Source organism: Capra hircus, chromosome 4 (assembly GCF_001704415.2).
Source record: "Capra hircus breed San Clemente chromosome 4, ASM170441v1, whole genome shotgun sequence".
NCBI classification, from domain to species: domain Eukaryota; kingdom Metazoa; phylum Chordata; class Mammalia; order Artiodactyla; family Bovidae; genus Capra; species Capra hircus.
Genome location: NC_030811.1, coordinates 107,208,820 through 107,233,465, shown reverse-complemented (window position 1 = coordinate 107,233,465; position 24,646 = coordinate 107,208,820). Strand labels below are relative to the sequence as shown.

The 24,646-nt window shown below is 38.1% G+C and overlaps 1 protein-coding gene across 4 annotated transcripts in view; it reads left to right on the top strand.

Annotated features, from left to right (window-relative positions):
• The window catches only part of DYNC1I1 (dynein cytoplasmic 1 intermediate chain 1), a 368,960-nt gene extending 345,215 nt beyond the window's left edge, over positions 1–23,745 (top strand). For 3 of the 4 annotated variants that reach the window (XM_018047396.1, XM_018047395.1, XM_018047393.1), the window contains 2 exons: positions 4,007–4,132; positions 22,786–23,743. In XM_018047396.1, the coding sequence (XP_017902885.1) occupies positions 4,007–4,132; positions 22,786–22,896 (237 nt within the window). In that variant the 3' untranslated portion in view covers positions 22,897–23,743. Of the gene's footprint in view, positions 1–4,006; positions 4,133–22,785 lie in introns of all 4 variants that reach the window. The other variant, XM_018047394.1, reaches the window with a different exon arrangement.

Below are 24,646 nucleotides of genomic sequence, written 5' to 3'. Positions count from 1 at the left end.
CCATTCTCCGCTGCTCTGCAGGGAATTGGCAGATGCATTTGGCCCCAAATCATTTAATCTCACTTCATCCCTAAAACCGTGCCAGAATCCTGGACAATTGACGACCCTTCTTTGCAAAGAGCAAAACCATACGTGTTCACGCCTTTCACTGCGGGAAAGGACACTGGGGCATATTTGAGAGTGGTGTTGAAATAACTATGGGCAAACACTTGGAAAAGTAAGCTTTTGTGGACTCTGACTTGAGATTGGGCTTTTTTAAAGGGCTATTTGCCAGTGTTTGCTGCTTGCACGATTTCTGTTTTAAATCCGTAAAAGATGATTCTCTGGACTGTTGATGTTTAGATCTAGTGTTCATTTAATTTTTAGGAGGTAAATAATCCTTGTCTAAGAGACTGAACTCACCACTTTTGTAATAGTTTCTATCTCTGAACAGGTATATTAAATTCAGTAATTAAAAAAAATATTTTAACATGTCACATTTGGAGTACTTCACAAGTGAAATTTTTTTCAAAAGGCAATTAATCACAGGGAAATAGTCTTTTTAAAAATCATGCTGTATATATTCATGTTTTTAAAATTATGTCACATGGCTTATTCCTTTTTTCCACTCTCAAAATTATCGAGGTGCTGATTTTCAGGTACTAGAGTTTGGGATTGAGTTTAAAAAGAAACATGAATATTAAAGGTCCTTCAGTTTAATACAATAAAATGGTCTGGTCATCAGCTGGTCCGTGATTTAGGGTAGCTCTCCATCGATAAGAGTGGACAGGTAAGAACAACAAGTGCTGAAAACTGCGTGTCAAGTGGAGAACAAGGCGGAGGTCTTTTGAAGTGTTCTGAACAGGAAACAGCTCAGCCTTTTTAATTAGGAAGCCTACAGCTGGGGGATGTGAAGAGAACCGGGCTGCCCTGATATTTTGGGGGGAGGGGCAGAGAAATATCCTTCAGGTGTTATTACTGAGTCACTGTATCATACAAGATTATATGCACCTAAAACCACTGCCAAATAGTTGTCTTTTACAAATCTTTCCATTTAACTCTGTTTTTGATTTTTCCTTTTGGCTACCAGAACTGCATGACAAGGACAAGAGTTATGTAATGAAGTGTCCTTGGAAATGCAGGGCAGCAGTACGTGCAGGGCCCATCATTTCAGACTTTGAAACATTTATAACATTATTGCCTTTCATGGAAAGGTGCCTACTACTCGACAATGTAATGGTTTCCCAAAGTCTTTCATCACCATTGATTAAAGTCATATTGTTTCTCTTTGGTAGAATAAACTCATTCACTTTGTAAACAACCCAAAAAGCACAGTTTTCAGTTTGACTTAGGAAACAACCCACCCCCCGCCACACACACACACACACACACAATTAGAAATCAGATTTACTAGAAGTGAGTTCAGGTGATACTCAACTATTAATATGGTGCAGTGGAGTGTCCTACCAACTCCTTAGTAATTCCTCTGTAACTCTTTTTGTTTAGTTTTGGTTTTTTTATCTGCTCTTTAGGTAAAATGAAATAATATCTCAGCATTGCCAAATGTGATTTTTTTTTTTCTCCCTTCCCTCTCTCTAGGTATCAAGAGACAACCACATAAGTCCTTTATAGCTAAGCATTTTAAGAAATCATTACTAGGCATGCAAATCGTTTAGTTTTGCGGTGAACGTAGGTCTGCTTTTGCAATAATAGTAGATACATTGAGCCTGATTCAGATCCAGTAATAAACTGAACACTTTTTAAAACCCTCAAATCACTTTCGTCTTCTGTCAAGTTGAACAAGATTTTTAAAATATTTGTCCGATTAGAAATTAGATTTGTTTTTTTAAAAAAAAACCAAAAAGTCTGAAACTTCAGTGCTTCTTAGTCGGTGTTCGAAATACAGTTCTTTTTAAACCAACTTATTCCAAGTACTCCTATGCAAGGACAGTTTTTACATTCACCTATTCACTGTTACTGATCTCTAGGCAGTGTGGTAAATTATGTGTATATATTCTGTGTTTGCAATTAAAATGATGAAAAACTGTGAAAATATCTAAGAAACTGAAATACAAGAGTAAGAGACAGTTATGCATTATTTTCATTATAGATTCAGTGACTTTTGAACACTCATTACTTGTCAAATTAATGAAATATTTTTGTCATTTTCTTCATACATTTCATAATTCTTTTAGTATGTGTTATAGACTGCCAGTTTCTATTTTTTTACCCCCACCATTTATGGTATCTATGAAAAGAAGATATTTTTAAATGGTTAAAATAGAAATTGCTCGTTTGCTACATTACTTAATTCTAAATAAATATATAAAATTCTTTAATATGTTTTAGGCATAATTTAAAATGTATCCAAAAATCAGTTTGAGTGATCTTTTGTCATATTTATATTAAGATTATATACTTTTTATTCAATTTTTGAGATTGTTCAGAGATAAAATCTGATATTAACCAGCATTAGGAAAAGTGGGAGCCTTATGATCTCCCTAAATTATGGAGTTAAAAATTTTAACTCTGAAAACTATCTAGCTGATTCTCAGATTTGTTTTCTGAGTAGCACACTAATGATAAAGTGTATTGACAGAATTATGGCCTATTGCAATTCATATTGGTTTGGCCTTTGAAAAGTCTGGTTAAAAATTCAGTCTGTAGCACTGCACAGCAGGTCCCTTTATTGTAGAAATTGTGTATTAAAAAAAAAATGAGTTGGGGACTTTTGTTTTACATTTTTGCTATCAATTGACATACCGTGATTTAAGCAGGTAAAAGAATTTTTATTGATTTCAAGATTAAATTTAAACATAGATTCTTACATATGATGGAGTTTTTATTTCTATTTTAAAGATAGGTGTTGGGTCAATAATCTCATATAAACAGATGGTTTCAATTCCCTTAATAACAGAACACCGGGGGCCGGGGGTGGGGTGAGGAGGGCAGAGGCGCAGGCCAGGTCGTGTTTCCACCCTAAGAAGTCATGTGTATTAGACACAGGTCTTGAAACAGTGGCATGAGTTGATGTTGGTGGCCCTCTTTTCACTATATATTTTTTTCCTTTTTGTTTTAACATTTACCTTTTTTAATGGGCTGTTGTCCTTTCCTGTTCAACATTCTTGTAGAAAGCTCAGAGAGCTGATCTTTCTATCAGTTATAAACTCCCAAACTTCCAGATGCGAGTTTACACAACTCATGATGAAAGAGGGGTAGACCCACTAAAATTCTTTTTTCCAAATAGTAAGGTCCTTACAACAAATACTGTGGGTTCCATCTCAGCACCTCCAGTTCACTTTAATAATGATTAATATTTGCAATTATCAATGTTGTCAGATTTCAGGTGCTTATTAAAGGAGGTGTAAGGCCTTTTCTACAAGTGCGTGCTCCACTGTCAGGATATTGTCCTGAGGACATTTTCAGAGTTAGCCCTTCCTGCACCTTGGTACTGCTGGGAGGAAGGAAAACAGGGTGGAGAGAGGAGAAGCAGAACTTGAGGTTTTGAACTTTTTCTTCTGAGCATCCCTTCCGTGATGAGGTTTCAAGGGATCAATACATTTTTTTCCCCTGAAGACACTTAGTAATGTGACTTATTTTTCACCGTACACCCCATCCTCGCCTTTTATAGTATCCTTAATCTTGGTGAATCCTGAAGTCTCCCTCCTCTCCGTTAATCCATAAATCAGGACCCAGTCAAGAAGTCTCACATTTAGTTGCCATGTGGTATTGTCTGTGCACCGTGCATAATCCGCAGAAATATTTATGTCACTCGCTGCCCACTGACTATGGCAAAAGACTCCCTCTCTGTTCCTTTTTTGTTAAAGTGTCTCTCCTCTCTACCTCTTAATTCAGTGGAGCATATGATTTAAGAACAATGACTCCTTTACCAACTGCACAAGAGACGAATGTTACTTCATGCACACGCGGGCCTCGGTGACTCATCCAGTTAAACGTAGCATTGTCGATTCGTATATTTCAATTCATATTCAGAGGTTCTTGGTTTCTCTTGTAACCCCTTTGGCAGGTCCCAACAGCAAGTGTGGCCATTGAGGGGGCGTCCGCCCTGAACCGTGCTCGTTGGGCTCACGGTGGCAAGGAAGTTGCCGTTGGGGACTCGGAAGGCCGTATTTGGATCTACGACGTCGGAGAGGTACATGTTACTCGGTTTGGGTGTTTTGATTTAGTGTTTCGGTGTTCAGGCTGCTGCTTTTTTTTTTGGCTTGTGTATCTGGTTTAAATACCTAGTGAAATTTTTGGCAGCACCTTGTGGACCGTGAGAGCCCTCTCGAGTACGTTTGCAGATTTCCATTGACTTCAGTGGGAGTTTGGGGAGACTTCCTTGGGGCCTCCAGGACCCGTTAGTTAATGATCAGGCTACTTTCTGAGTGCTGTAGAATTCCCAGCTATCCTCTGATGAAGCATGGCCCTCTCTCGACCTGCACTCCCACCTACCCCACTCCCCTGCCGATTCCATGAGAATGAAAAGGTTGCCAAATTCATCATGCTAACACTGAATCTGGAATTTGTTGTTTATTTTGAGAAGTCAAGCTTTAGTTGGTATGTTCAATTAAAAGGTATATGCTATTACTCTTTAATTAAAAGTAGCCAATTAAATCGCTGAGGTGAGTCAGAACTTTGTACCGCTTTCGTGATATTCAAAGTTGTTATATGCAGTGTATACTTCTCTGGTTTATCTTGTTATATGATTTATAAAATACTTCAGAATATTATGGCACATATCAGAAGAACTGCATATTTGATTTCAGATAAATCTCCTTGAATATCCATACTATACTTAATTATTAAATTACAGAACAATTTTATGGAAGCATATCTGTTTGTTTTTGCTCTGTGAGAAAGTGTTGACAAAAATCCTCATTTCTGATGGGGTGAAAGAAGTTTTTTCTTCAAGACAAACAAAATATTGAACTTTCAAGCCAAACAAAATAAGCATGTGTAAATTGTGTTAGTGTACTATGAATCTAACATTTGCATCCGGGGGGGAAATACACCACATTTCCAGGTGTGACATCCTACACCTCAGGAGTGTGCTTTGAGTGCCTGGTGGGTGGGCAGAGCTGATCACACCGAGAAGGATTCTTTATGTTTTCATCAATGAGCTTTCTACGATTTTGGCAGTCCTAGGTGGTTTGTTCTACAGTGGAACTTTGGTGATGCTATAGGGCAGAGTTGGTTGTGTTGAAACAAGCTGGATGGTGTTTGTGTGTGTACGTGTTTTTATATAGAGACAGAAACTGAATGACTTCAGAGATGGGAGTTTTCTGCTTGGAGATGTACCCCTCTAAGTAAAATAGCTGAAGAATCTCTCCGTTTCACTGCATACTGTTTCATTAGACTCCCCCTTAACTACTCCTGATGCCACAAGCTGAGTCATTCCAACAGTGACAAAAGGCTCTGTTAATATTCATCCCCAGTGGTGAGAAGGGAATGGTCTGGTGACTACTGACGTAGCTTGGAATCTTTGAGAAAGAGAATACCCTTCGGAACTGAAAATATTGCCGATACATTCTAAAGCCAAAATATTGCCAGTATTTGCTTCAGTGAATATTTCAGTCAGTGCATCTTTTTCATGGTCTTCGTCAAGACAAAACTAAGCAGCAAGAACATGTATTCTACGCCGGTTCATTTGTTTAAAAAATTTGAGAGGTAGAAAAGAAGGGAAATATTAAGAAACAAAAAAGTTTCTCTCTTTCCTTTGTTTATAATGGGTATAATAGCAGCAGAGAAAACAGATGTGCTCAGAGATGAAATGGTAGAAATAGATGCAATTTTAAAACTCCCTTCTCTACCTCCTTGCTTATTATACATAACATTCCTTAACTCTTTTAGAGTATATACAACATTACTTTATCCAAAAGCACTGAAAAGTATCATAGTTCGACAGTCTGGTTTATTTAAAGTAAGGCATTTTGAAAAGCCTGCATGTTGACCACACATACTTCATATATAAACATAATTCATACATACATGTAATACACATTCACACACACCACCTTTAGGCAGTAAGAAAATACAGCATAACATGTATACAGAATTTACTGCAAGAAGTTATAATATAGCCATGGGACAGAATTACTTGACTGACTCATAATTTGGGAATATATTTGATTTTGTAAGTTGCTTTGACCGATATGTGGCTGCTAAAACGTCTTCCTACGTTGCTGTCATCATTTCTAAATTGTATAGTGTTGTTATACTCATATTTCCTCTATCGTACTAGCAGGTCAGGCTGGTTTTCATTTGGGTATTATTGCCCTTGCTTCTCTAAGTGATATTACAGGCTATAGGAATGTCTGCAACTCCAGGCCAGTCTCACCTATTGTCTGGAGTCCAGACAGGCTATAGAAAAATCTCTGTGACATATAATAGGCCCAACCATTCGTAGGGTTGTTTATCCCTACAAATTCACTACCAGGAAAAAAAGGGTTATACAATTTTTTGAGAGAAGCTAATATTATAATCTTCTAGCCCTTTTCTGAGGGACCAAACATCAGGATAGGCTTATATATTTGAACAGTTCCTTCTGTATTGTTTGAGCCTATAAAAAGTCATCTATAGCTCAGAAAAACTCAAACTTTACAACATAATTTTGCTGAAAGTATATATTTCCCTGGGTATTTTTGTAACATATTTACAAATTTATCTCGTGTATTTTGGGGGAGAAATAAAGGGGTACTTTTCTGTCCTAATACCCTGTTCTAAGTTTCTGAAGACCAACTCTGCAGAGTTCCATGTACTCAAGGGAAAGATGACTTTCCAGCAGCTAAGTTTAGCTGAAGCCCACCTGGGAGAGATGGTAGATCATGGGAGATACTGCCTTGACGGTAATTACTGTTGTCTCGTTCACCAACCTGGAACTGATGGAGCGTAACTGTCCTTAAATGCTGTTGTTTTGTGTTGTGTTAGTCACTTCCAACTCTCTGCAGCCCCGTGGACTGTAGCCCGCCAGGCTCCTCTGTCCTTGGGATTCCCCAGGCAAGAATACTGGAGTGGGTTGCCATTCCCTTCTCCAGAGGATCTTCCCAACCCAGGGATCGAACCCCAGTCTTCCACATTGCAGGCGGATTCTTTACCGTCTGAGCCACCAGGGACGCCCCTTAGAAGAGAAGGGCACCCCGTAAACAGCACCCCGCCAGCCTTTGTAATCACCTACACTGTGGAAAGCCAGACAGAGTGCCTTTACAGCAACCTGGCCCATCTAGAATTCAAGGTCAAATCCAATACCAGTGCACGGCTGACAAAGGAGAAGGGTTTGGAGCAGGAAGTGACTTTCAAAGAAAAAAAATTTAGAGGAAAAGAAAAAGGATGTCATTGAGGATCAGACTGCCCGGAAACTCTGCTCCCATTATCTGTATTTAAAATTGGTCCTCTAGTCCCCTTTAAAACGAAACCCATCACCAGGGTCACGCTGGCCTTTGGATAGAAAACCTGGCCTGTGGAACCTTCTAGGAAGATGAAACACTTTCAGGTAAGCCTTATAATACACTCTGGATATGAAAGTTAATGGTAGTTTTGAGGGGACAGTTTGTTGATCCATTTTCTTGGACCTCAGTACTTCAGATGGGTGTCTTGTCAGCCAGAGAACATCTCACACTCATTCTCCCGTGGTGTTCTTGACCGAATCTTCTGTTAGGCTGTGGAGAAAGGAGGCGAGAGCAGCAGGCTCTCTGTCACTAAGGTCCTGTTTTAGAGCAAGGCTGGCTTCACCTGCGCTGTCGTCTCGCAGGGGCCCATGCAGAGGAGCCCTGCTGCTGCTGCTAAGTCGCGTCAGTCGTGTCCGACCCTGTGCGACCCCTTAGACGGCAGCCCACCAGGCTCTGCCGTCTCTGGGATTCTCCAGGCAAGAACACTGGAGTGGGGTGCCATTTCCTTCTCCAGTGCATGAAAGTGAAAAGTGGAAGGGAAGTCGCTCAGTCGTGCCCAACTCTTGGAGACCCCATGGACTGCAGCCCACCAGGCTCCTCCCTCCATGAGGTTTTCCAGGCAAGAGTGCTGGACTGGGGTGCCACTGCCTTCTCCGAGAGGTGCCCTGAGCTTGGTTTAAAGCTCTGCTGTCACCGTCCTGCAGTTGTTCAGACATTTTCCAGCAAGATGCCTCATGTTGCCAGGTTGCACTGGGTCCCTCGGACTCTGTATTCAGTCTGGTCCAGGAGAGTATTGCTTTCAGTACCCTCACAGTACAAATCAGAAATGAAAAGTTCTGGTCTTGAAGACCATTAGGAAAGAGAAATCTTTAGAGAGGTGGTTAAACGTCGTACCTGCTGTATGATGTTATTATTACCTGTTCTTTGCATGCACATGTGCGTGCTCAGTCGGGTCTGACTCTTTGCGGCCCCAAGGACCGTGGCCTGGCAGGCTCCTCTGTCCATGGGATTCTCCAGGCAAGAATAATGCAGTGGGTTGCCATTTCCTTCTCTAGGGCATCATCCCAACACAGGGATTGAATCCATGTCTCCTGCGTTGGCAGGTGGATATTTTTACCACTGTGCCACCCGAGAAGCCCAGTATTGGTACCTGTTCCTTAGGACTATTTTAAAATGTTGAATGAGAAGAGCAATGTTTCCACATGCTCAGTGTCGTGATATTTGGGTATTTGGTGGATATTCTAGTTCCCCTCCCCACAGCCCTCTTTTGATCACATAATTTTAACTGAGAGTGTAGTAAAGTTTTAGGGAGAGAGCACTATGATACCTACCTTCAGGTGGAGTTAAGGGACAGCCTTTCTCTGGCCCCTGAAAGGAGACTTCTGTGACTCCTGGTGGAGACAGCGCCATTCAACCCAGGTCGCTGTGCCTTCCTGCGGGACCTGACATTCACCAGAGGGCACTGCAGAAAGGGACTTGGTGTCACCAGTCATAACCACCACCTGCCTCATCCCGTGTCCCAGCCGCGGTGCAGCTGCTGCAGGGAGTCCCGGCACAGTGCCCCCATGATCGTGCCCACCTCTGTTATGTACAGTTACCCTCTGTGACTTTAAAGATGATGGCAGAGAGCAGTGGCTCGGATCCAGATTTACTGATGCAATTTATTATGAACTTCTGAAGGGGTAAACAGGGGATTCTGTGTGCGCTCACTGAAATCACCAGATTGAGTCTGTCTGTCCATTTTTTTTTTTCCTGTTACATTTAAATGGCAAAGGCATGAGTAACATCTCAAAGCCTCCGAGTAAGGAGGTAAAACATAAAACGCAGTGTTTTCAGGTAGGCCACATGATGCTTTGTTTATACAGCATGTTTTTGGTTCTTTGATTTCGGCATTGTATCTGGAAAATATACTGTACACATTTATTTTCACAGATAGGGGTCTGTTTTCTTTGCAGAGCAGGTGCTTACCTTCTATTAGCATAAATGGAAGTTATATGAATTCTATGAAAGAGAAGACCCCTTTTATTATTTGGCTATAATTTTTATTCTATTCATGCATCTCAGAAGTTACTTAAATAGACAGTGGTTGCATGTACCCCTTAAAATTCAAAGATCTAAATTTTAAGATGAGCCCAGCACTTTAATAAGTTTGCAAGATTTTGCTCCCCAAACTATGGGACACCATCTGTTCTGGAGCTGTGTGAGCCCATTCAATTAATTGAAAGATGAGTAAGATAACAAGTCATAAATTAGCTACAAATATAACCTGAAAATGTTGCGTGTATTCTTCTTCAGACCTGTTAATCATTGTTGGATTTTTCAAAAATGATGTGCGAACCCACATATTCTTAAGAATTAAAAATAAGAATTACTCACGGCCAAGGCTCTTTCCCAAATAGCAAGGTTTTCTATATATAGAGAGAGAAAGCTGACTTTAACAGCACATGGGCCAGTGAGTGTAGAATTATTCACGTGTCCCGATGATTGATAACCAGCCTCGCTACCTGTCTTTCTTGCCGATGTGTTTTACAGAAAGCCCGTTGCCACTGTTAATGCTTCAGTGCAGTCACACAGACGCAGCTGTCATAAATATCCCCTAACAACTATGTTTGCTGCTTATCTGAATTAGTTAGAATGCTGTTTGCAGGCCCAGTTGTGAAAGAAGCAGTTTATCTTCTACCTCCTATTTATTTCTTTTTCCATTAACCTCTTCTAGGGAAGATTTTGTTTTCAATTGGGATAAATATGCGTAAGTTTCAAATCCCTGATTATATTCCTACAGTAGTCAAACGATAAAATTCCAAAATCATTTCAGCTGAAAGTAGAGTTGGAAAAATAAAACGGCAGCTGAAAAACTGTAATTTGGGAGATGAGGAAGTCTTATTGCCCTGGCTCTCTCTGCTTAGCATCCTGTTCACTCATTATCTAAGGGAATGTGTATTAATCTTTACATTTTAACCCTGAGCTCTGGCACCATTTCGTGTGCCTTGTTTGCTGTGACTCTTGGGGGCCGAAAGAAAGGCAGTCATCTTATACAAATTGTAATAAATGCAGTAAATTTGACATTTGTCAATATGTTAAAAAGGGCCTTAAAAAATCTTGGAAGGGAAAAAGGAGAATATGAGATTAAATGCAGTCGCTAAAGCATGGTTTTAAATGTTCATCTGAATCTATTTTAAAGCTACAATTAAAAATTGGAATGAAAATTCTACATGGAATCCCAGTAGGAAAAATGACCTATGCAAGATACTTTAGAATGATGGTCAAGGTGTAATGTACAAGGACTATAAAAAGTGCCTCCAGCCGTTCTCACCGACAGCTAGAGTAAGAAGAAAAAGATTCCGTGAGCCATTTTCCTTGTACTTTAAATCGCTGATCAGCATAGTAGCACCTGATAAACTGGAAATATTGGGAGTTAAAAGAGTGTTTGAGCGATGCAAAATAAATAATACACGTATGGTTTTTAAGTGGATTACACTGAGGCAATAATTGTTCGCTTCATGGAATGACTTCACGTTTTCCAGTAGGACAGGGCCTACATCCCTTTTCCACAGGAATTTATGCCCTGAATATAAATAATCCCCCTCTGTGGGGAAGGCTGGCATGCAAAACACAAAATACGAAGTTAAACTGAAATTTGGGGGTTGATTCAAATGAGAGTTCCTTAATGAAAAAGAACTGCACTTGAAATCAGTCGATTTAATTATTGTGCTTTATGAAAGCCATTATCCTCTGCCGATGACGAGCCCGATAGCGTGGCTAAGTTCTGGCAGTATCCAGGAGGGGAGGGGAGGGCAGAGCTAGGCTCAGCTTACCAGAGTCCAGTTATAATTGCCCCGAACACTTGTGTTTCTCATTAAATGAGTGTGGCCATAGGTTTCTGGACTCTAGAAAGTCTTTTAAGTGCCAGCTTATTCTTCCGTGGGTTAAACAGTGTTTTTTCCTTCGCTAATGCTAAACACTTCTGGTTTTTCCCTCCATGGAAAAGACTTACGTGATGCCCAAATCCAGATAAAAACTGAAAATCCAGATACTTAGTGTTTTTAACCTGAATGTTTATTATCATAGCCACAAACCTGTGCAGTTAAGTAGAAAGCACAAAGGCATATTTGTATGGACAGATTCGGGGTGCTAATAAATATAATTACATAAAATAAGCTACTTTGAAATAATATATTAGTTCATTTCCTTGTCATAATAAATTATATGTATTTGAAATAAAATCATCTGGTTAAAATATATGATTATAATTTTAGTGTTCGCGTGATTTTTTTCTAGGAAAAGTATGTTAAAAAGAAAGTGCTATTTCAATTAATGTTATAATTATTCATCTTATAGTAAATGTAGTAGCAGTGGGTCTATTTTGATAATTACATATGTTAAAGACCATGATTAAACTAATTATTATATAAATAGTGTGCTTATTCAGGTAGCATTACTTTATAAATTTTCAAGCCACTTTTTTTTCTGAATTGATAACAAAATACTCATGACTTTTATATATTACGGAGTAGTTGACTAAATGAAAAGAAAACCCTAATATCTAATTTTATAAAAACCAAATTAATGTGTGCATAGTAATTTGCAATATTCAATGAGATTAATATATTCCCATTTTGGTGATAAATGGTCTTTGAATATAAACCTTCTGAAACAAATATTAGTTTGTATAATTAATCATCTTTATGATTCTTCTGTGGTTTCAAACTGTCATCTTCAATAGCAGTTTGGATTCTGAGGCAGTCATTAATTATAGTGTTAATTTTTTTTTATGTCTAACAAAATTGTGTTTAGTTTTAGAATTTCAAAACTGCTAAATTTTATCTTGAAACATTATTGCCTAGAACAGTAGCCTCAAATCACGGCTTGGACCAGCCAAGCATGAAGCTGCTCCAATCATATGAGTCTAGATTAACACTGGCCTGTACAGAAATGAAGAGTTATTTGTTTCTTCTGTGAGTATGTGTGTTCCTATTGGTATATCTGAAATAGAATGTGAAATCAAATATCTGCCTATACATGTTCACGCATAAATATTTATATGCCACGTAGGCTGGACGTGCAAAGTAAGGAAGTGAATGGGTCATTGTATTCCACTTTCACGAAAGGTTTGTATGATTTCTGAGACTGTCAGCTATCAGAACATCTTTTCCATTTCAAAACATGAATTATTTATCGTTTGGGGCATATCAGAGCTTAACACTGCAGGAGCAATTTTGCATTCTTACTTTTTAGGCTGGCAGATAAAACTGATCAGTGGGCCCGGAATTCTCTCCGATCTTCGTCCTCATGGTCGGCCAGTACTTTTGCAACATTTAGATAGAATCTTTAATCAGTCTGGCAGCCCTCCTCTGGTTAATCACATGCCTCACTAGAGTTTTTCTGATCCTTAGAGTGCACATCTACAGGTACACAGATACTTACCCATTGCCGTCTATTTGAACAGGCCTAGAACAGTGCCTGGCACATACAGGCACTCAGTAGTAATAAACAGGTGAATGAATGTTTCACAGGTGAAGGTTAAGAGAAAGCTGACTTGTGTGAAGTGTTCAGACGGCAGCCTCCAACTTGTCTATAGATTGATGGCCAGGAAAAAATAACTGTATTTGCATGGGAAGAGGTATGTAGAACATAAACTCAGAAAAGAGCGCCTGTTCTTCCTCTCCAATCTCTATTCCAGTTACTCCTCTCTCCTTTGCTTTGAAAAGTGAGCAGTTGGTCACTAGCCATAATGAAAGCCTAACAGTTGACTCAAATAGTTGTTAAACCACTGGAAAAATGCGTCTTTTTCATTATGCTTTTTTTGGACACTATAGATACGGTAAATCATGAACTACATTATACAAATACCTCTTTTATGCCCAAACATTCAGTAGGAGGGAATGACATTTCTTTTATTACCTTGGTAAATGTTTTTAAGGTGTTTAGCAACAAGCCTTCGTTTTTGTCAAAACTGCTTAGATGCGGTGGTTGCTAGGAATTTACCAGAAAAACTATAGTTAATAATATCAGAAAGAGAAAGGATATATGTTTAGTCAGCTAGTCTGACAGGTCAGTTTGAGCAGTGTATGCGCTCTCATTTCCCCGTCATCTTGATCTTTTGTGTTATGGAAAAATAGTGGTAATGAAGTTTAAAAAGTTTATTTTCCATTATTGCCCATCAGTCAAATGTCTTTAGCATTTTTTTCCATCTTTTGAACAGAGAAATAGATGGTTCAAAATAATAGAAAAATAATGCTTAAGACATTTCTAAAGAAGAGGGTGACAAGATTTTAATACTGATGTGAGCAAGGTCACCTTTAAGCCTTAGTGAATTAACTCTTTTTCAGCTCTGTGATATTTTTTTTTTTCTTCTTCTCAGGTAAAAACTTTAGAATTTTGTCATGGATCCCATGATGCTAAATTTTAACATGAAGAATATTTCTAAATGTTCATTTTTTTTAAAGAACAGTGTTTGAAATGATTTCCTTTGACATTTGCTGGCTTATTGAAATTGATATAGGCCCATATTTGTTACTGTTTACTTTGGACTTTTATGTCCTACCTTTATATCTTTGCTTAATTGGGTGGTAATGGATTTTTTAAAAGTATTGTTCTAACAAACATGCTATAAAAGTCATTTAAAGATTCTAGGAAGAGAACTTCAGCAGAAAGGTCTCAGGCTTCATGGGTGACTGAAGGTTCCCTTAGATGGGATTTTTAGATAAAAGAAATTCTTTCTTAACCAAAAAATAGTCAGATGTCATCAGACGCCCATGGGGTAGCATGCTGCTAAATTTCACAGAGATTTTAACCACTGACTGGTAATAGCAGATGCTACAGAATGGAGACCAACGTAACTCCTACTTTCTGGGCTTCTCTGAAACTGCTGTAAATACTTAGTTACCGCACAGTATCACTCCGGTATATTTGTGTGCTCTGCACTGCGTTCTGGCTTGGAATTTTGGTTCGTGGTTTCATCCATTGTTACCAGTGATGGTAGACTCTCCAGAGAGTTAAATACAGTGGAGCTTGGTCGTTCCATTCCGACGGCTGTTTCGTTGCTTATTACCTCCCACTTTGCTTCCATCTGTGTGTGTGGCAACGGGGATTGTCCTAAAAAATATAGGCTTTCTCTGAACACAAATGTGTGTTTGTACACCAGTTAGTCCCCAGTCTCCTGAACTGGGGTGACATTAATTATCGTACTTTAAAAAAAGCTTTTAGAGCTTAGAAGGGTTTAGCAGTTCTATAGAAATCCATGTTCATCTCCACAGTTTCTGTAAATGCATTAACAGACAAACAAAAAAATCAATGCTTATTAAAGTGAAAAGGTAATTTGTAAGATATCATTTTTAAAGAAAATTTTCATTTTTAGGTTAATACAGGAGCTGAATTGTCATGTATTTTGGAATCCATGGTTCACATAATCAGGCTTTTTTTTTTTTAATGACTCCGTTTAATTGAAAGATTACAAAGATGCTGATGAACCACATACTCATGGAATATTCATCCTGAAACCTGGAGTCCTATTCATTTTGTTTGGTTTCTTAGATACATTAAGCATTATAAACTAAAATCACGGAACACTTTTTGTCTTAATTATCCATGCTTTTTTTTTAAAAAAGTAACCTACTTTTATACTAAGCAAGGCCTGAGATATATTTTTACCATAAAAAATTTAGCATTGGGCTGGTAGGAGTTACTGCAGATAATCCAGCTATTTAAAATCAGCTGCTAGGTACTATAAACCCTTTAAAATTACTAACAAATGAGGGAGGTTTGACTGAGGACAGTTCAGAATGGTTAGCCACGTGCTTATAAAAAGGGACACATGAATGATATTTGTGTGTTTAACCCTGGTTATAAAAAGTCATTTGATTTTTATAAGAGCATGTTCAGTGGTTACAAGGCCTTACGACTTGAGCTAAAAATGTAGAATCCCACTATAGAAAGTGCCATAAAAAGGAAATAGCTTGATAAAACTGTACTGGTCATATGTGAAAAAGATGCATGTGTGTGTATGTATATGTTTATAAGGAATAATTATACTTTAAATTTAATTTTTTAAATTAACAACGCATCCTCTGATTTTTCTTGTGATCTGAAAGAACCCTTTCCCCACACCCAGTTCATAAACCGTAGCTATTATTACATGTGTGACTGTCTAGGAAGTGATTTGTGTGGGCTTTTAAGAAAGCAAATGTGATAAAATTTAAGGTGTACTTCTAAAAATATGCAGCTCTATATAGGTGAATGGAAGGAAATGGAAGAAAGAAAAAAGGAAGCAACAGCGATTGGAGGAGAGGGAATGGAGAAGGAAAAATATAGGGCAAACAACCTTTAGTCGTGGTTTGTAATGTCCAGACATTGAGCTTAAGCTCTTTATATTTGGGGGGAGGTCTTATTTAATATTCACAGTGACCCTGGGAGTTGGTGGCAAGAATTCCTTTCTCGCAAATGAGGAAGGAAAGATCTGAGATGCTAGAGACATAAATTTCCTAAGGACGCACAGCAAATCATTGGCAGAGCTGTGAAAGAAATCATATCTGGATGATGTCTGAGGTTGAAAAAAGTCCCTCCTGGCTCCATTCTTGAAATCGAGTTATTATGCAGTCTGTGGCAGTGGTTAGCCTAGAGAGTTACCTGGGGGTGAGGCAGGGCAGGATTTGGGGGGGCTGGTGCCCATTCCATTGTGGGAGGAGGGCAGACCTGTGATGACCTCGGAACTGGAGGGGTGGAGGGGAAGCATGAACGGGATAGATTTTCGTGTGTCTCCCCCGCAACTTTTGCTGTTTATTTCTGACCTGTGCATCTTTCGGGAACCTCAGAAAGTTAAAAATAATGTTTAGACTCTCTTACCAGGTGACTGAGAACACATGAGCTGCCTGCCCTTCTGCCATGACGCGCTGGCATTTATTCCCTGCAGGGGTGAGGCTTCCGATTGCCCCACGCTGGCCTGGGGCAAGTTATGTGGTCTGGAGCAAATCCCTGAGCTCCCTGTCCTTCCATTTCCTACCTGTTAGAGGCCTGTTCCTGAAAGTCCTCACATAGCAGACATTGGAAAGAATTCTTAAGGAAAACAGAACCACAAAAATAATATAGAATTGATATGTATGCCACTCAATATATTAATGTATCATTTTTAGGAATATGTTCAATCTGAGTGTGCAAAGAAAAGGAATGCCTGGCTATTCTGTGTTGAGCTCATGGTTCTCCATTAGATTACCTTTCTCATCCTCTCCGCATCTCTGCTGAAGCATGGGTCAGATGCCAGTATCTCCATTACAGGGGAGGCAACGAGAGGTTAGGTGCCTGACCACGGCCACTAAGCAAGCTGAGAGCAGGACATAAGCTTCCTGTGCAAATCTAAGGTTCATGTCACCTCCTCCGTAAGGCCAAATTGCTACTTCAGAATCTACCTTTGGCCTTAGTTCCCTCAGCTGTAAATATATGGTCATATCCTATAAAAGGCATTTACTCTTAGAGCGAAGATTTTGTTATTTCAGCAATCAGTGCCCTGAGTGCTTTTGGCATAAAAATGCTTTATACATTTAGTGAAAAGCTAGAAAACAGCCATATAGTTGTGGGGGGGTGGGGGTGGACTAGATATTGGTGAACCCTGAATATGAAAAAAGCAGTAGGAAAATCTGAGTCATCTCTGACCTAGGTTGTGGACTTTGGCAGATGAATCTGAAGGCAGAAAATGTTTCCAGATCCACTTTGATTCAGTACAATACTGCTCAATTTTTACAGCCTCTTTTTTATGGTATCCTTTGATATAACTAGGCTATTTGCTTCCCAGTTCTCATGTTTAATTGAAATTACTCATCACTAATAGAAACTTACGAATATTTTTCCTATCAGAAATGTCAATTGTTTGAAAATTATTCTAAACTACCGTTTTCCGGTGGGGGGTGCAATCTGTAGTGATGGTCTAGATTTAGCCTTTAATGCCTTGATAGAGCCTTGAAGAGATGCTGAAACCATGTCATTAACATGCCATTTGCTTCCTCACTATTTGCGTGACACACAGCACATCCCAGAGAATGTTGCGGTTGTCACTGTAAGAAGGTAAATTTTCAAGTACTTCACTTTCTGAATGTCAGTTAAGTTTAAAAAAAAAAAAACTATGCCAGTATTCCCACATTTTGACCTAAGAACACATGGTAATTAATATGCATTTTCTTCATATGCCAGAATGATTAACCATTGTATCTTCAATCCTACCCTAGTGTCTGGCGTGTAGTTGGTACTCAGTCCATGCTGAAATCATTATTAAAAAAGACATATATGCTAGTGAGAAGGGCATGGCAGCAATCTTTTTCTTTGACTAAGAAACATGACAGAGATTTTTCACTTACTTGATGAGTAAGGTATTACTGGCTTAAAAGTCTCCTAGAGAAAGCCTCAAATGCATTTGCGCTCAGGAGAAGAGTTAGGAGCTGCCAAGGGTAAGAAGGACACAATTCTGTCCAGACAGATGCTATTTAAAATGAAAAGAGTGGTGGTCTTGTTTGTTAGGACACTTGTTTGGTCTTACCTACAAGTATTAAAATGGCAGAAATTATTAACTTTGGGTGTGGATACAACCTGTGAATACACATTCACACATTCAAGCTAAGATTATACTTAAAGTGCTTCCTGATAGTGATATTTAATTCTAAAAATGGGGCAGTATGCAGCTCACCTTCTAAATCTAACGTTACGGTGATCCTGTTTTTATTGTCAGCTACATGAAAAAGTGTAATAAAACGAGGTAGATAAATTTAAGTCTCTAGAAGCAATTTTGTTTTCATCCTGTGCTAATCAAGCAAAGCAAACTAACATTTCTAGTGAGGAAAATGTTTGGCAAAATAATCAAAAGAAAGAAAACGTCTAATATTTTCCCAACCTAAGTGAAACTTTCACAGATAAAAAAGACAGCGAGCTATGTTAGAATATGGTGAAACATTTTATGTGGGTGAATCTGCATTTTTAAGGACTGTTATTTCCACCACTATGGAAAAAAGTCAAATGCAAGTTCTATGGTAGGGTATATTTTTATCAAAAACTTTTAAATTTGCTAAAACTCATTTTTAAATAAATAAACAAATCTGTTACATTTCTATATACTGAAATATTGGAAGAAGAAAGTAAGAAAAAAAATCACATTTAAAAATCACATCAAAAGTACCTACCAAGAATTTCCTGGCAGTCCAGTGGTTATGACTGCACTTTCATAATCCCAGGTTGTTGAACTAAGATCCTGCAAGCTGTGCAGTGCAGCCAAAAAAAAAAAAAAATTATATATAAAATATATATAAAATACCTAGGCATAAACTTAACAAAGGAGGTGAAAGATCTATATACTGAAACCTGTAAAATATTGATAAAGGAAACTGAAGATGATTCAAAGAAATGGAAAGATATCCTATGCCCTTGGGTTAGAAGATTTAATATTGCTAAAATGACCATACTACCCAAAGCGATCTACAGATTTAATACAGTCCCTATCAAAATACCCATGACATTTTTCACAGAACTAGAACGGATAATTCTAAAATTTATATGGGAATCTCAAAAGACCTAGAATTGTCAAGCAAAACTGAGGGAAAACAAAGCAGAGACATACCTTCCAGACTTCAGGCTATACCGAAAAGCTACAGTAAGCAAAACAGCAGATAGTATTGGCACAAAAATAGACATAAGTCAGTGGAACAGAAGAGCAAGCCTAGAAATAAACCCACACATCTACTGTCAATCTATAACAAAGGCAGTAAGAATAATCAATGGAGAAAAGAGGGTCTCTTCAGCAAAAGCTGGACAGCATGTACATCAATGAAATCAGAATGTTCCCTCATACCATATAAAAAATAAATCCCAAATAGTTTAAAGAATTAAATATATGACACCATAAAACTCCTAGGAGAGAACAGAGGCAAAACATTTTCTGACACAAATCGCAGTAATATTTTCTTAGATCAGTCCCCCAAGGCAGTAGAAATAAAAACAAAAATAAACAAATGGGACCTAATGAGACTTAAACTTCTGCACAGAAAGGAATGGGAGAAAATATTTACAAATGCTGTGACTGAGAGAGGTGTAATAGCCAAAATATACAAACAGCTCGTATAACTTAGTATCCAAAAAAAAAAAATCAAAAATGGGATTTTTCCCCAAAGACAGACAGATGGCCATATAGGCACATTGAAAAAGTGTTCAACATCACTAATTATTAGAAAAATGCAAATCAAACCACAACTAGATATTATCATTTCACAATGATCAGAATGGGCATCAAAGAGTAAAAATAAAAGCCGAAGAGGGTGTGGAAAAAAAGGGAACCCTCCAACAAAGTTGGTGGGAATGTAAATTGGTGTGGAAACTATGGGAAACAGTATAGAGTTTCCTTAAAAAGTAAAACTAAAAATAGTTACCATATGATCTAGCAGTCTCACTCCTGGGTGTATATCTGGAAAAGACAAAACTCTAATTGAAAAAGATACATGCACCCCAGTGTTCATAGCAGCACTATTAACAGTAGCCAAGACAAGGAAGCAATGTAAGTGTTCCTTGACCAATGACTGGATAAAGAAAAAAAATGGTATAGATATATAATGGAATAGAAAGTGAGAGTGAAGTCGCTCAGTCGTGTCCGACTCTCTGCAGAGTCCATGGAATTCTCCAGGCCAGAATATAACTTAGCTATAAAAAAGAATGGAATAATGCCGTTTGTAGCAACATGATGGACCAAGAGATTATGATGCTAAGTGAAGTAAGCCAGACAAATATAATATTGCATAATGTGGGAATCTAAAAAATGACAGAAATAAATGTATATACAAAACAGAAACAGACTCAGACATAGAAAACAAAGTTATCAAAAGGGAAGCTAAGGGGGAAGAGGGATATATTAGAAGTATGGTATTCACAGATAGAAATTACTATATATAAAAATTATTAAGCAACAGAAATTTATTAACATGGACAACTATATTCTATACTTTGTAGTAACAGAAAATGGAAAAAAGTCCAAAAAAAAATAATCACTTTGCTGTACAACTACAACTAGCCCAATTTTTAACTATGCCTCAATTTAAAAAAAAAATTCAAAATTTTGGTGAAACCTACTTAATAAATTTAATGCTTTATTATTAGAAATATTAGAATTACTAGTTTGATTTCTTAAAGGAAAAGGACCTCTGAAAAATTCATTTTTAAGAAATTACATGTGCAACTTCAGATGTCATAAATGATACTCAGTTCTGTCCCATACGGTATCTGGTTGCAAAGTCAACCCTTCATGTTTCATAGTGTTTATTAGAGTTGTTTCTTAAGTCTTGCCATGACCACCACAGGAAACTATGTAAACACATGGACCTGGGATTTTTTTAGGATATATTTTCTATACATTGCTGTCAATAAAACATTACATATAGTATCATACAGTAACTTAAATTTGTGCCATTTTAACTAATGATAAATGTAGTTTTATGTTGAGGAGTCAAACCCCTAGACTATATCACTTTCGTTAGTGAGACCTGCTTTCTTCCAATATTTAGTGTTATATGAAGTTACGAGGTGTTTCAGATTTAGCTTGAGTCTCACCTTCTATGAGACAAATTCATAAGTATGGTATCATGATTGGCTTTTGTCTCTTCCTGAGCTTTTTGTTCTGTGCTTCATTGGGGTGGAGGGTGCTTGGTCAGGAGTTGGAGGAGAGAGAGAGGAGACCTACGCTTTCATATAAATGTGGTGTAACCCATTTCTGCTCATGCTTTTTGTTAGCTCTTTCATATAATTTATTTTGAAGACTTCATTTCCCCAGTGCAGTATTTTCTGCAATTGAAGAGAAAAATGAAGAATAGTGGAACACAGGAAAAGAACCCAAAGTAGAGAAAATGACCTGAGCAAAGACGTAACAGTGCCACTCGAGACTATTGTGAGCTTGTGTCACTGTGCGAACGGGAACGTGGATTCATTGCAGTAACAAGGTGAAGTAGTTCACCATTCAGAACTCACTCATATGACTAAGCCAGAGTTCTCGTTAGCATTGCATTTCTCAAAATAACAAATAAGAAGGTAGGAAGTACCCCCAAGAAAAGTTGTTTAAGAAAACGAGCACCTGTATATCATTTGCAGAATTATATCCTTGAAACCATCTGAGGACCAGAACACACACTGAAGGATGTACTTTGCAGGGTGATGGTACGACTCTTTAATAAGTTGTCTTGGATAGATCGTATCTGAGAATACCAGCCCCTGTAATAAAAATGTAAAGTTCTAAAAGTTTGGCTTTATACAGTAAGAAAGTTTTCAGCTGTAAAAGTGATCTCAGAGTTCAGATTTGTTTATTTTTGAAAATGTACACTGATTGGGATGAATGTGTTATTGATGTTTATGACATCTGTAGACGGATTACATCTTGTAGGGCAATCCTCTGAGTAAATGGCTCTACAGTCGAAATAAATTTTTTTCTATATGAAAATCATTTGGACTTCTTGATCCTGCTTCTCATCTTCAAATAACTCTGTTTTATTCCAAACACTTGCATGGTACCTAAACAGTTCATCTTTGGATGCCATGTAGAGAAATCATTACCCTTCAACTCAGCTCACAAAAATTCATGCATGCGATTTGTGTCAGATGGGATTAATTTTTCTGCTTACTCAGTTGTGTGCAGGAGAAGATATATATAGGATTATAAGTCCCTGTTTTTGCTGAGTTAGTATTAGAATACTGGCTAAGGATATAAATACCAGATGACATTGGCACGGATATTGGCAAGCTGGGCAACTTTGGCAAGATGAGTTGATCTTTTGGTGCCTCAATTGACCTTCTTCTGCAAATACTCTGATTATCCAACATAGGATTGCTGTGAGGAAAGAGGAGAATACATGTCAAGTACTTAGAGCAGAACTTTTGGTAAATGTTACTATTATTATTATTCATCGGCATCATCATATAGGATCTTGCTAGAAAAGCCAAAGCATCTTATTACAGTAGTAAGATTTCCTTGTGTATATAAACTATACTTTTGTCATATATACTGGCATGTTAGCAACATCTTTTTAAAAAAGGATCAATAGCATTGACTTAGACAATACCACCGTCATTTCAAAGTCCTAATAATACAGTTTTTATTTGTCACGTTCCCTGTAATTCTGGTCATCTTATTGCAAGTGCTTTAATGCCGCTACTGTATTAACTGTATAGTTTACAGAAGCTTTTTAATGTTTTATGAATCGCACACAGGATTGTGCTTCTGAGAGTGACAGTATTCTTTTAAATTATCAGTTTAAGAGCAGCAATTCAGAGCTCTGATTCAAGGAAGAATATCTGATTTCCTTTGCATTCCACGGGAATCACCTGTTTCAAGAGGAACGGTCATGCAGGCTTCAAGGCTTTCGGTGTAAAAGATAGCTTGTTGACCATTTTCCATTCATTTGCTTTGCAGCTTGCAGTTCCCCACAATGACGAGTGGACCCGATTTGCCAGGACCCTCGTGGAGATCCGTGCTAACAGAGCTGACAGCGAGGAGGAGGGCACCGTTGAGTTATCTGCCTAGTGGACGTGAGCCGTCCCCACCTAGACCTTGTCCCCACCTAGACCTTCTAGAGCTCAGCATCTGCAGTCAAGTCAGCTTGCATTCATGTTCATTCAGTATCAGTATTGCCTGGCCTTTTGAGGGCCATGTTGTGCCAGCTTTGCTCCAAGTATTCCAAATGTAGCCCACCGTACTGTCCACTGACCTGAAATTCACCAGAGCATTTCTGTCTTTATATTTCTGTCTCAAAAATGGGGGAAGTGGGGGGGTGGGAGCCTTTCTGGGTTGAGTTGTCTTTTAACTACTTAGTAGCTGTATTTAATAGCTGGAAACCTCTGGTTAAATTTGTGCTTACACACACTCCTGGCATAGTCCTATTAAATCCATATGAAGCCAGATATGATTAGGTACAGATGTGGTGTGCTTCATGCTATGGTACAGGGCCAAAGACTTGAGATGTGGTGTTTTACACGGTGACTCACATTATGAATGGATTTACTAGAAGAACATTGCTGCTCCTTATTTATTGTGGTGTGCTGCATGGAACATATTTATTTGAAAGCATTAAAATAAACGATCCTAGAGCATGTGCCTAATGAGAGGACTGCATTGTCTCTCTGTTGCTGTTGAGGTTACGTTAAGTTCCAAATAACAATTACAGTATGCCGGTTCCACTGAGGACAAGAAATCTTTAGAGGTTTGTTGGCAGTGAACGGAATGAATTTTAATGCCTATTATTTCTAGGTACTTTAACAATATTTCAAATATAGCTGATCATTGATACTTGTCATTCAAACTAACCCAGTCTGACAAAAGTCTATGGTTCCTAAATATGACACCAGTATTGCCGATAAAATGTTCCAAACCAGGTCTGCACCAGTGTAGATAAACCCTTTGCTTAGGAAAAGCCTGATTAAAATTCTGCTGTGGCCAGGGGGTAAGAGAGATACATTAGAGCCATGTTAAAGATTAATAATGAATTTACAGGCAGCCAACCTGGCTGGACTTAAACCAAGGCTCTGGTTTTATTTTTATGAAGGAGCATGTGTGGTGTTTCTGGAAAGCTCTTTCTTGTCTCCTTCTCCGGAACCACTCTTTACCCAAAGAATATCTTAAGCATTGGAGTAAGAACAGGTTAAGATGAACCTATACCGAATGCTCCACATTTCATTGGTTTTTAATTTATACCAGAAAATTATGTATACTACTATTGGACTAGGAAAGATGTCTATAAACAACTTTATGGGATTTTTTTTTTCAAAAAGTCATTTCATGCTTAAGAGAGAATTAAATAGTGGTTGAGTCATGAAAATTATTTGAAGAGAGGCTTTTGGTGTTTTAGGAAGAGAATTTCCACGGTGCTTCGCTGGTAGGGATTCCTTGAACTGTGAGACGTCTTGTACTTTTGAAATAATTACTTTTTCTCTAAGTGTCATATGGTAGGTATATCAATGTTAAACTTCTTTATAAATATATATTGTTTTTAAAGATAGAATGAGTGTCTAAAATAGGTTTAAAAACAGTCCACAGTCCAATGAGACAAAAGACCTGTACTCTGAAAACTGTAAGATCCTGATGGAAGAAATTGAAGGCACAGACAGATGGAAAGATATACTGATAACCATGTTTCTGGACTGGAAGAACCAATATTGACCGTATTGGTTCTTTCAATCAATATATAACCACTCAAAATGATTATACTACCCAAGGCAATTTACAGATTTAATGCAATCCTTGTCAAATTACCAATGGCATTTTTCATAGAACAAAA